This window comes from Pleurodeles waltl, chromosome 4_2 (assembly GCF_031143425.1).
Source record: "Pleurodeles waltl isolate 20211129_DDA chromosome 4_2, aPleWal1.hap1.20221129, whole genome shotgun sequence".
Taxonomy (NCBI): Eukaryota; Metazoa; Chordata; class Amphibia; order Caudata; family Salamandridae; genus Pleurodeles; species Pleurodeles waltl.
In genome coordinates this window covers 81,275,053-81,288,338 of record NC_090443.1, presented here as the reverse complement: position 1 = coordinate 81,288,338, position 13,286 = coordinate 81,275,053, and the positions used below count along the sequence as shown (strand labels likewise).

At 45.2% G+C, this 13,286-nt stretch overlaps 1 protein-coding gene across 2 annotated transcripts in view; it reads right to left on the bottom strand.

The window, feature by feature from the left end:
* Positions 1-13,286, bottom strand: part of LRP1 (LDL receptor related protein 1) — a 1,410,884-nt gene that overhangs the window by 610,207 nt on the left and 787,391 nt on the right. For both annotated transcript variants that reach the window (XM_069230782.1, XM_069230783.1), the window contains exons 45-49: positions 12,548-12,673; positions 10,843-10,971; positions 9,911-10,030; positions 8,455-8,568; positions 7,899-8,048 (exon numbers count right to left, since the gene is read on the bottom strand). In XM_069230782.1, the coding sequence (XP_069086883.1) occupies positions 7,899-8,048; positions 8,455-8,568; positions 9,911-10,030; positions 10,843-10,971; positions 12,548-12,673 (639 nt within the window). The remainder of the gene's footprint in view (positions 1-7,898; positions 8,049-8,454; positions 8,569-9,910; positions 10,031-10,842; positions 10,972-12,547; positions 12,674-13,286) is intronic.

Below are 13,286 nucleotides of genomic sequence, written 5' to 3'. Positions count from 1 at the left end.
ATTTTGGGTTGGTTCTTAGAACTACCTTATTTTTGTGTATTTGAATAAATGGTTCTTGTATAGTAAATGCCTGAATTTCACTTACTCTTCTTAGAGATGTAATGGCAATGAGAAATGCAACTTTCCACGTTAAGTATTGCATTTCACAAGAATGCATGGGTTCGAAAGGTGGACCCATGAGCCTTGTCAAGACAATGTTGAGGTTCCATGAAGGAACAGGTGGTGTCCTTGGTGGTATTATTCTCTTTAGGCCCTCCATAAACGCTTTAATGACCGGTATTCTAAATAGGGAAGTTGAATGAGTAATCTGCAGGTAAGCAGATATTGCTGCAAGATGTATTTTTATAGAATTGAAAGCTAGATTTGATTTTTGTAGATGTAGTAAATATCCTACTACATCTTTTGGAGATGCATGCAATGGTTGCACTTGATTATTATGGCAGTAACAAACAAATCTTTTCCATTTACTTGCATAGCAGTGTCTAGTGGATGGCCTTCTAGCTTGTTTTATGACCTCCATACATTCTTGTGTGAGGTCTAAGTGTCCGAATTCTAGGATTTCAGGAGCCAAACTGCTAGATTCAGCGATGCTGGGTTTGGATGCCTGATCTGTTGTTTGTGTTGTGTTAACAGATCTGGCCTGTTGGGTAGTCTGACATGAGGTACTACTGACAGGTCTAGTAGTGTGGTATACCAAGGTTGTCTTGCCCATGTTGGTGCTATTAGTATGAGTTTGAGTTTGTTTTGACGCAATCTGTTTACTAGATATGGAAGGAGAGGGAGAGGGGGAAAAGCGTACGCAAATATCCCTGACCAATTCATCCATAGAGCATTGCCCTGAGATTGCCGGTGTGGGTACCTGGATGCGAAGTTTTGGCATTTTGCGTTTTCTTTTGTTGCAAATAGATCTATTTGAGGTGTTCCCCAAATTTGGAAGTAAGTGTTCAGGATTTGGGGGTGAATTTCCCATTCGTGGACCTGTTGTTGATCTCGAGAGAGATTGTCTGCTAGCTGGTTCTGGATCCCTGGAATAAACTGTGCTATTAGGCGAATGTGGTTGTGAATTGCCCAATGCCATATTTTTTGTGTGAGGAGACACAACTGTGTCGAGTGTGTTCCCCCCTGTTTGTTTAAATAATACATTGTCGTCATGTTGTCTGTTTTGACAAGAATGTATTTGTGGGTTATCATTGGTTGGAATGCTTTCAACGCTAGAAATACTGCTAACAATTCTAGGTGATTTATATGAAACTTTCTTTGATGTACGTCCCATTGGCCTTGGATGCTGTGTTGATTGAGGTGTGCTCCCCACCCTGTCATGTAGGCATCTGTCGTTATCACGTATTGTGGCACTGGGTCTTGGAAAGGCCGCCCTTTGTTTAAATTTGTACTGTTCCACCATAGAAGCGAGATGTATGTTTGGCGGTCTATCAACACCAGATCTAGAAGGTGACCCTGTGCATGTGACCATTGTGATGCTAGGCACTGTTGTAAGGGCCGCATGTGCAATCGTGCGTTTGGGACAATGGCTATGCATGAGGACATCATGCCTAGGAGTTTTAAGACCATCTTTGCGTGTATCTTTTGTGTTGGATACATAGCTTGTATCACCTTGTGAAAATTTTGAACCCTTTGTGGACTTGGAGTGGCTATCCCTTTTGTTGTGTTGATTGTCGCTCCTAAGTATTGCTGTGTTTGACACAGCAAAAGGTGTGACTTTGCATAGTTGATGGAGAAACCCAGTTTGAAAAGGGTTTGTATAACATAATCTGTGTGGTGTAAACACTTTGTTAGCGAGTTGGTTTTGATTAACCAATCGTCTAGGTACGGGAACATGTGTATTTGCTGCCTCCTGATATGTGCAGCTACTACTGCTAGACATTTTGTAAAGACTCTTGGTGCTGTCGTTATTCCGAACGGCAACACTTTGAATTGGTAATGTATTCCTTCGAATACGAACCTTAGGTATTTCCTGTGCGCGGGATGTATCGGTATATGGAAATACGCGTCTTTTAGATCTAACGTTGTCATGTAGTCTTGCTGTTTCAGTAGTGGTATTACGTCTTGTAACGTGACCATGTGAAAGTGGTCTGATTTGATGTAGGTGTTTAGTGTTCTGAGATCCAATATTGGTCTCAGACTTTTGTCCTTTTTTGGTATTAGAAAGTACAGTGAGTAAACTCCTGTGTTCTTTTGTGTTTCTGGTACTAATTCTATTGCGTCTTTTTGCAGTAATGCTTGAACTTCTAGTCCTAGAAGGTCTATATGCTGTTTGGACATCTTGTGTTTTTTCGGTGGGACGTTTGGAGGGAGTTGGAGAAATTCTATGCAATAACCATGTTGGATAATTGCTAAGACCCAAGTGTCTGTTGTTATCTCCTCCCAAGATTTGTAGAACTGGCTTAGTCTTCCCCCCACTGGTGTTGTGTGAAGGGGTTGAGTGACTTGTGAGTCACTGCTTGTTTTGAGGGGTTTTTGGCCCTTGAAATTTTCCCCGGTTTCTTGGGAATTGGCCCCCTCTGTATTGGCCCCGAAAGCCTCCCCTTTGATACTGTCCCTGGTAGGTAGGTGGTGTTGTTTGTGAGGTGCTGGCTTGTGTGGCTTGACCTCGAAACCCTCCTCTGAAAGTAGTTTTGCGAAATGTGCCAAATGTGCCTCTGCCCTGCGGGGAATAGAGTGCGCCCATGGCTTTAGCTGGGTCAGTGTCTTTCTTTAATTTTTCAATTGCAGTGTCCACTTCTGGTCCAAACAATTGTTGTTCATTGAACGGCATATTGAGCACTGCCTGTTGTATTTCAGGTTTGAAGCCGGATGTGCGCAGCCATGCGTGCCTCCTTATCGTTACAGCAGTAGTTATAGTTCTTGCAGCTGTATCTGCTGCGTCCATAGAAGAACGGATTTGGTTGTTGGATATGTTTTGTCCCTCTTCAACCACTTGTTTTGCCCATTTTTGGAATTATTTGGGGAGGTGCTCGATGAGATGCTGCATCTCGTCCCAATGGGCTCTGTCATATCGCGCTAGGAGTGCCTGCGAGTTGGCGATGCGCCACTGATTTGCAGCTTGTACTGCAACCCTTTTCCCGGCTGCATCAAACTTTCGGCTCTCCTTGTCTGGAGGTGGTGCGTCGCCTGATGTGTGCGAGTTGGCTCTTTTACGAGCTGCTCCTACGACAACTGAATCTGGTGCCAGTTGTGATGTGATAAAAGCAGGGTCTGTGGGTGGTGCCTTGTATTTCTTCTCCACCCTTGGGGTTATCGCTCTGCTTTTAACTGGCTCCTTAAAGATTTGTTTAGCGTGTCTTAGCATTCCAGGGAGCATAGGAAGGCTTTGATAATTGCTATGGGTGGAAGACAGGGTGTTAAAAAGGAAGTCATCCTCGATAGGCTCTGAATGTAGCGATACGTTATGAAACTCTGCTGCCCTAGCTACCACCTGAGCATACGCTGTACTGTCTTCAGGTGGTGAGGGCTTAGTGGGGTACGACTCAGGGCTATTGTCCGATACTGGGGGCGTCATAGAGATCCCATGCGTCCTGGTCATCTTGGCTCATGGTGGTATGAGCTGGTGATTGTGACGGAGTCTGTGCCGGTGATATAGGAGTTGCCGGTGGTGGAGAGGGTGGTGGAGTTACCTTCTTCACCACTTTTGCTTGTGGTGTTTTTTCTTGTTGTTGGAAATCTAGTTTCCTTTTTCTTCTGATTGGGGGAAGGGTGCTGATCTTCCCTGTACCACTTTGTATAAAGATCCGCTTTTGCGTGTGATCTACAGCTGTTGTTTGTAATTCCTCCTCAAACCTGTGTTTTTGAAGTTGGGAGGACAGTGATTGTTCCTCTGAGAAGGAACTGGCTTTCGGTTCGGTTGCTGGGCGTTTTGGCACCGAAACCGTGTCTTTTGTTGTTTTCGGTTCCGAAGAGATTTTCCTCTTTTTCGGTGTCGTACCTTCTTGGCGTCGGCCATCTTCGGTGCCGCTATCCCTGTGCCGAGCAGCTTCGGTGCCGCTGTCTCGGTGTCGACCCTTTTCTGCGGCAGTATCTCGGTCCCGAGATTGCTGCGTGCCTGTCTCTCGACCTGAGTCGGACGATCTCTGCACCAGCTCGCCCTTTTTCGGTGCCGATGGGCGGTCACCTACTTTATGGGTTGAGCCATGGCCTGTCGGCAGTGGCGTCCCCTGGGCTTTGTCTGTTTTTCTGTGTGATGCTTGTTTCGACGTCTTACTCACGGTTTCTTCGACGTCGAATTCTTCGGAATCGGATTCGTGGATGGAGAATGTTTCTTCTTCTCCCTCTTCCTCGAACCGTTGTTGTCCTGTCGGCGTGGACGCCATCTGCAACCTTCTGGCTCTTCGGTCTCGGAGCGTTTTTCTCGACCGAAACGCTCGACAGGCCTCACACGTTTCTTCTTTGTGCTCGGGTGACAGGCACAAGTTACAGACCAAATGTTGGTCTGTATAGGGGTATTTACTGTGGCATTTAGGACAGAATCGGAACGGGGTCCGTTCCATCAGTCTCGATGTTGCACGCGGTCGGGCCGACCAGGCCCCGACGGGGGATCGAAATTACCCCGAAGGGCTACCGGAGCTCCTCAAGATTCGGTGTCGATTCTAATCTAACCCGATACCGAACGAAACAATACCGACTAATTTTCCGTTGATTCTGACTAACTTTCCGACCCGAAACACGGAGCGGAAAGGAACACGTCTGAACCCGATGGCGGAAAAAAAACAATCTAACATGGAGTCAACGCCCATGCGCAATGGAACCAAAGTAGGAGGAGTCCCTCGGTCCCGTGACTCGAAAAGACTTCTTCGAAGAAAAACAACTTGTAACACTCCGACCCAACACCAGACGGCGGACTATGCACAGCATGTGTATCTGCAGCTACACATGCCACCGAACAATATATTTTCTTAATTTATTTTTAGAACCACAAGTTCAAGATTTGAAGTAAATACTTAAAATGCAAGGTACTCCACACAGGTAAGTTAGGAACTTTGAATCAGAGTAATAGCATACACAGTTTTAGTAAAAATGGCAATAAGCTATTTTAAAAGTGGACACAGTGCAAAATAAACAGTTCCTGGGGGAGGTAAGCAATGGTTAGTTTGTCAGGTAAGTAAGACACTTCCAAGTCTAAGTTCCTAGGCATAGGCAGCCCACCTTTGGGGGGGTTCAAGGCCACCCCAAAGTTACCACACCAGCAGCTCAGGGCCGGTCAGGTGCAAAGGTCAAAGAGGTGCCCAAAACACATAGGCGCCTATGAAGAACAGGGGTGCTCCGGTTCCAGTCTGCCTACAGGTAAGTAGTTGCGTCTCCGGAGGGCAGACCAGGGGGGGTTTTGTAGAGCACTGGGGGGGGGGGAGGGGGGGACACACAAGTAGGCAACACAAAAAACACCCTCAGCGGCACAGGGACAGCTGGGTGCAGGGTGCAAGGCAGGCGGCGGGTTTGTAATTGAAGTTAATGGAGGGACCCGGGGTCACTCTAGAGGTACAGGCAGGGCACAGGGGGGCTTCTTGGGCCAGCCACCGCTTGGGCTAGGCAGAGGTTCAGCTGAGGGTCACTCCTGCACTGAGCTTTGGATTCTTCTGGTCGTAGGGGCTACGGGTGCAGTGCTTGGTCCAGGTGTCAGGTTTCTTTTTATAGGCAGTCGCGGTCAGGGGGAGCCTCTGGATTCTCTCTGCATGGGTCGCTGTGGGGGTTCAGGGAGGTCGTATGAGGCTACTCACGAGGTCGCAGTCACCTGGAGTCCTCCCTGTGGTGTTGGTTCTCTGGAGCTCGAGCCGGGGCGTCGGGTGCAGAGGGTGAAGCCTTATGCTTCCAGCAGGAAGAGTGAGTTCTTTAAAAGTTGCTTCTTTGTTGCCAAAGATGTTGCTGAACAGAGCCGCTGCTCACGGGAGTTTCTTGGTCCTTTGGTTCAGGGCAGTCTTCTGAGGCTTCAGAGGTCGCTGGTCCCTGTCGGATGCGTCGCTGTTGCAGTTTTCTTCAAGTCAGGAGACAGGCCGGTAGGGCTAGGGCCAAAGCAGTTGTCTCGGTCGTCTCTGCAGGGCTTTCAGGTCAGCAGTCCTTCTTCTTGTTTTAGGTTGCAGGAATCTGATTTCCTGGGTTCTTGGGTGCCCCTAAATACTAAATTTGGGGGTGTTTAGGTCTGGGGGCAGTAGCCAATGGCTACTGTCCTGGAGGGTGGCCACACCCTCTTTGTGCCTCCTCCCTGAAGGGAGAGGGCCACATCCCTAATCCTACTGCGGGAATCCTCCAAACACAAGATGGAGGATTTCTAAAGGCAGGGGTCACCTCAGCTCAGGACACCTTAGGGGCTGTCCTGACTGGTGGGCTACTTCTCCTTGTTTTTCTCATTATCTCCTCCAGCCTTGCCGCCAAAAGTGGTGGCAGTGGCCGGAGGGGCGGGCCTCTCCACTAGCTGGGATGTCCTGGGGTGCTGTAACAAAAGGCATGAGCCTGTGAGGCTCACCGCCAGGTCTTACAGTTCCTGCAGGGGGAGGCGAGAAGCACCTCCACCCAGTACAGGCTTTGTTCCTGGCCACAGAGTGACAAAGGCATTCTCCCCATGTGGCCAGCAACTCATCTGGTTGTGGCAGGCTGGCAGAAACTGGTCAGCCTAGCACTAGGAGTCAGACTGGTATTCAGGGAGCATCTTTAAGATGCCCTCTGGGTATACTTTACAATAAATTCCACACTGGCATCAGTGTGCATTTATTGTGCTGAGAAGTTTGATACCAAACTTCCCAGATTTCAGTGTAGCCATTTTGGAACTGTGGAGCTCGTGTTTGACAAACTCCCAGACCATATACTCTTTCGGCTACCCAGCACTTTCAATGTCTAAGGTGGATAGGGACTCGTAATCCCCAGGTCAGCGCTGCCCTGGTGGATTACAACCACCGTGACCTCCAGGTGGCAGTCTGCAGAGTCGGCAGTTGGACCGTGGCAGCTCCGCCACGGTCATAATGTGGCAGTCAGACCGCTGCGACCGTGACGGTCCGACCGCCACAGTGACCCTGGCGATCTTGTGACCGCCAGGCTCATAATGACCCCCTACGTCTCTGCTACAAGGGTTTCCATGGCAAACACTTCAGGATCTCATTCATCACTATGTTCCTAAAAAGGCATGACACCCTTCCTCTAGTGCTTCTTGAGGGATTCCCAAAGAAAATCCAGAATTGGAGAATCTTTCCTTGCTTTTCTGGAGCGAATTAATGGATTTCCCTCTTCATTAAGTTTGTCTCATTACTATTCACCTTCAATTCTGTAAACATCTCAACTTTGTTGTTGCCTACCAAGTCTGCCTGATCGCTACTGTTGGTACACCCTCAGTTCCTAGCACCAGGACACACATTTATTTGGGTACCAGAGGGCTTTAAAAATCCAAATACTAATATATGACCAATGTTGTTGCTCTATGTGAAGCAACTTTATCGCTTATTCAACTGTCTAGGAGATATTTTGTACACAGAACATCCTGAACTTAATAACAAATTGATTAAGCGAGGAAGCTGGGATTTGAGCCCAGGGTTTCTGGTTACACATTGTGCTATTCAGCTGCAGCCTCTGCAGAGGTATCTCATTCTTCCTCCAATTTATCAAAACGTTCTTTCATTAGCTAAATGAGTACATTATGTTCAAAAATCCAACCACCACATTGAATTTTCACTTTTTAAACTGTCTTTGGGACTAAAAAAAAAAACTTGCTGTACTAAAAATCACAGAAATCACTTTTTACTGGATTTAGAAGCCACCAGGATATCCAAGAAGAGGTGTTACTATTACACAATTGTGCAATATTCGTTTTTATCAGTTGTGGAAATACAAAAGACTTTGCAGCCCCCTCCTGAATTCTATCCAATGAGCGTGAAGTTTCAGACAAACCCACCCAGCAGCCTCACCTGGACAATTCCTCTCATCAGAATAGTCACCACAGTCGTTCGAGCCATCACAGATCCAGGCTGGGGCATAGCACAGAGAAGTTAGCTCACACTTTTGGAAGGTTACTCCCTTCACCCCGAGCTTGAAGTAGCTAGAGCAGTCAGTGACACCTGCAGGAGACATTATGGAACATTGTGTTATATTCTGGGTCAGGCGCGTTGCAAAGGTGTTGTCAGGCAAGGTAGGTACGATGGGCTCCTATATTCAAGGGGGAAAACAGCTGTACCCTCCATAGGCCTTCCATGGGTTATGCCTTTCTTCTCTTCTGAAATGAAACGCAGATTAATCTGCTGAACACAATGGTTGAGCATTCACTTCCCAATTATCCAGTTTTACTCCCCCCCCCCCTTGGCCCGCTCTGTGTCCTGCCACTCAAGTGGTGTACTCCATGGACACAGCTCTTGCACCTGGTAGACCACAGAAGCTGAATGCAATAATGCCCGCATAGATGACACCTCAAAAAGTACAGCAATCCTCTGTACCCACAATGTCTCAGACAAGCCAGCCCATACTCACTACAGTTCATCTCATCTGAAGCGTCATCGCAATCGATGAACTGATTACAGCGGCTGGTGTTTAAAATGCAGCTCCCGTCACGGCAGCGGAACTCTTCAAAGGTGCAAGTGGTCTCTGGAAGGAAAAATTACTGGATTAAACGACATGTCAACCCTGTATTTTAGTTATGACTGTGGATATACCTTCCTATATTTCTTGTCCTTTTACTTTTGTAGTACATAGTTTTCAAGGTCTGTGGCCTCGTACTAGTTGAGCTAAATCAAGCTCCTTCCTCTTGCACAATAGTAGCAACATTGGACTTTTCAGCTTATGCCAGCTAGAATGGCAGCCTCGGAAAAGAAATGCCTCAGCATGGGCTGCTACAACCAATTCCCCCACGTCCCTCCAAAAGTTAAGATATTTTGACATAAAATACAAAAATACTATGTTCTGACTGATTCATGAAAAGAGCAAATTAGTGAAAGATACCATACAAAAAATGGTCAAAGAGGGCAGAACTGGTAAACAAAAAAAACATGAAACACTAAATGTTATTTGAAAGTCACTCAAACAAAACCCCTTTTTAACTCTTATTTTTTTTCTCTGGCTGGAGAATGGAATATTAATACCAGATCTAACAAGCCTGCTAACTACTCAATCTAGAAGCAAGGTGTAATCCAGTATTCATACTGAATTTCAGCTTACCACATGACCATGAATTCTGCCTGCCATCCCAACCACGTAGTAACACCAAGTAAAACACTGGATGTGTGCAAAGATTACCTTTTATCATCTACTAGAACCCACCAGAAATCTTTCTTAAAAGACCTGCTTCTTTTTAATTTGATAGACCTGCATATCTTCGCAATGAAGTACAACATCCACCTTAAGATTGTTGACTCAGAATGCTATGCAATTATGAACACGGCATATGCTGTGGTACTCTACGCACCTGTTCACAATTTGGCTACATGGGAACCAACAGAAGGATCCAAGTCTACTGTGCACATGCACTGTCATGTCACAGTTTGCTTAGTATTTGGAAATATGTTGTGAGGTCCGTGCTTAAAGGTTCTAAAAGCAAGAAAAAGTAATGGATCTAGATTTTCGAGAAATGTAGGCTCTCCTAAATGTGATGATGGCTTTCCTCAAACAATTTTTACTAGACCCATTATGGACCACTGTTTTTTGAAGAAGTTGTTCAAAGTTTTACTCACAAAACTTTTCCCTGACAGTGTTCATAACATACATCGTTGTCACTATATTTGATGAAAGAATGTTATGTGCTCACTATGTATTAACTCTTTGCAAAAGGTGAACATCTGCCACTGTTCAGTATCCCACATACTTATTTATACTACAAGAAAGTTATACAACAGCTTTCATGTCCTTTGTGTGTTGTTTTATCTCGTCAACTGAGCAACCACCACCATATCCATTCTATGGATCCCTGATGAGAAGCAAGGCAAGGACTTACTATTGCAGGATATCTCGTCTGAGTTGTCACCACAGTCATCAATTCCATTGCACCGGAAGGCGTTGGCAATACAGCGGTTGTTCATGCAGTGCATGTAGCCTCTCTTGCAGTGCCGTGTGCCTGCAAGAATCAAGGAAAGACCAATCAAAGACACATATGAAACAGTGAGGAACACCATCTCCATCTAACTGATCAGATACCTCATGAATGTAGAACTGGTTCCTCCTCAGTACTGCAGTGTTATGAGATCTGCATCCCAGGGACAAGTGCAACAATGTCGTACAAGTGTGGACCACAAAAATGCTACATAAGAGTCCATTAACAGCTTTTACAAGTTCAAGTACAGGGTATAATTTTCTGAATGTAGTATGATAATAAGGTTTCCACCCTGTAATTTTATTGGATGCTTTTGACACTGTGCTGTCATCACCTGCTTAGTGGACGAAGAAGCCTGCTCTTAGCTCGCAGACAAATTAATTCCATGCTACTTAAGGACAACTATCGCTGGAAAAATCTCACAGCTTTCCTCCTCCAACAAACTTTTAAAATGCCCCTTAGCACCAGGTAACTTTCTGCCACCCAAAGCTACCAAAAAATGGAGAGGGACTCAGATGTTATATGCAACATGCAATGATTCTTCCTCCTCTTTCCACTCTCAATACCGCTTTGTCTTGAAAGAGTGTTCTTGCCATCACTGCAGACCACCTAAAAGGAAATATGAGCTTGTGGCGGGACTCACATCTACCACACATCTCCAACAGCAACAATCACCTTGTCCGCCTGGCACAGAGAAGACTTCACTTTGAACTCCTGCACAGGTGGCACAAAAACACCAGCACTACCAGTGGTGAGACATACTCTCTTAAAAGGATAAATACATTGAGGAGCAAACAAACAAATTCACAGTCCAACAAGGCAGAGCTGGAACATACTGCAGAATGACTGTTTCTCATCTGATTTATCCTTGCAGTGGGCCACCCGGTCACAGGTCATGTTGTAATTGATGCAATCTCCGTTGCCACATTCAAACTCATCATGAGGATTACAGGTCGAGTTCAGAGCTGCAGGTGTAAAAAGACATTAGATTAAGAATAGTGAGAGCCAAACACTTGGAAGCAAAATAGTACACTCCTGCCCGTTTAATAGAATATAAAGTTGAATTCTCCCCCTTCTGATATAATATTTCTAGTAAAGGTATATGAGCCATGTAGCTTAACATAACATTATATTTATTTTGATTCTGTTGTGTTTTTTTTTTTTTTTTTTTTTATCACAGTCTCTACGACTCTGAAACTTTCATTGTATTCTAACTAGGTGTCAAAGCCCTGTTGACCCCCCCTTCACATGGTCCAGAAGCAGTTTATTTTAAGTCATGCTGAGATCAAATTTGGATGGCCTCTTGCCATGCTTAAGATGTGGAGGGGGGACTTGTACCACAATGTATATAGCTACATTTATACAGTGCAGTGTTCTGCCCTAGAAAGGGTGTGGAGATAGAACCCCAATGTAATTTCTCAGATAGGGACTGTACCTAGTCTTACTTTGATTTGAAGGGTAAGAGCCTTTCAAGGAGCCTTCAGAGATAAGGTTCTGCTTCATTTTCGGGCTCTGGAGTATATGGACACCTTTGTGTTCTCTTCTGTAGGCCATGTAGAGCAAATTAAATACATTTTCCCCTCTCCTGTGACATACAACTGTCCGGATACCAAACAATTTCTTCTGCATTTCTGGCTCAGTTGGGAAGTCTGACTGTGATGTCCAGTAGTAATTATACTAGTAGATACAAGCACAAGCTGTTGCTGTGTTTAAATTTGAAGTATAAGGCATGGATTGCTAATATTTAAACAAGGGGAATGTAAAGAACGCTGTAGGGACTCCGAGGTGGTAGAACACAGAGGTTAAGTGCTGCTCCGCTCAATTTTCCTCTACTGAACAATACAACATTCAACAGAGGCGATGTGGGCTGAGCAGCACTTATAAACCCTGTATTTTCCACCACTGGTGCAAACATATGGTTAACTTGATTGTATCGGGCTACGATGTCTTGTACTATAGTGGAGTTGGGCAGCAATGTAATAAACTCTGGGAGAGTTTATTTTGAGATAGTTTTGTTTAGTGGTTAATGAGGCTGCCCAAAGCCTAGATGGGAAACTTCTGTAGACTACATAGCCTGTTCTTGGGTTACCTCTATGTGATCCAATTACCTAAATGGATGTATTCACAGCTAAAGTGACAAACCATATTTGGTGCCACGCACAGCAGAGTGCTCTGTTTCTGGTGCCATCTAAAGACAGAATATGGCATCTTGGATACCATATTAAGAACATTGCTTGGTGTCCTCATTGCCATAATGAGAACCAAAGAATGGGCCCATTTTTAACAATGAGGATACTATGGAGTGACTACCCTCAGAAAAGAAATGTGTGCAATGCTGAGAAGCTAGTGGGGTGTCTCAGGGTAACATACTTGAGGCAAATATCGGGAGGCTAACCTGTCATGTTGAGGACTTGATAATCTGAAGCGCTTAGAAGACAGGGAAGGTATTATTACAGCACTTACATTAACTTCACAATGTAGTGCATTCTAATGCTCACATTAAGGGCACCCAGGCAGAAGCACTCCAATCCAGCAACTCACCTTTGCAGGTGAGATCGTCCTGCAGAATCCGCTCACCACGGCAGGAGCAGTTCACCCGTCCATCTGCTGTCAATAGACACAAATCCTGGCATCCACCATTGTTGATCTTACAGGGAGAGAGCTCACCTGCACGCAAAGACAGATCAGATAAAAATACATCAGTGTGGAAACATCACCCTTTGAGTTTATTATACACATCCTGAGATTCTGACAAAGTGCTTTCAGAGTTTAAAAAAAGTAAACAGACACAAGCATTATCTTCTCAAAGGCTTGGATGCCAAGTCATAAAACCCACTCCCCAACCCGCCCACTCCATGGAGATTCAGTGAGCAAACCCACAACTGCAGAAATGGCTGTACAAAGCTCAAAGATAACAGGAAACTGGTCAGCACATGCTATACAAACCATGTAACTTAACTTAACATATTTATTTTGATTCTGCAGTGTTCCAGCAACAAGGAAGCTATGGTCTCCAACTTTCGCCACAGGGGACTTGAAATATTTTCTAGCCACTCCTCTTTTTTTGCCCACGTTGGTGTGACATCTGCCTAGCAACTATGGAACTTGGGGTTCAAGTAGTGTGGGTCAAATGAATACATATCCTGACAGGTTGATTTTTAGCAGCCTCTGGGAAAGCCCAACAAGAAGACAAATAAGACTGAAAACAAAGAAGACAAAAACCAAAAATTAACATCTTCTTCACTGAAGGAAGATTTCGGAATAAGAAAGGTGTTGGCAC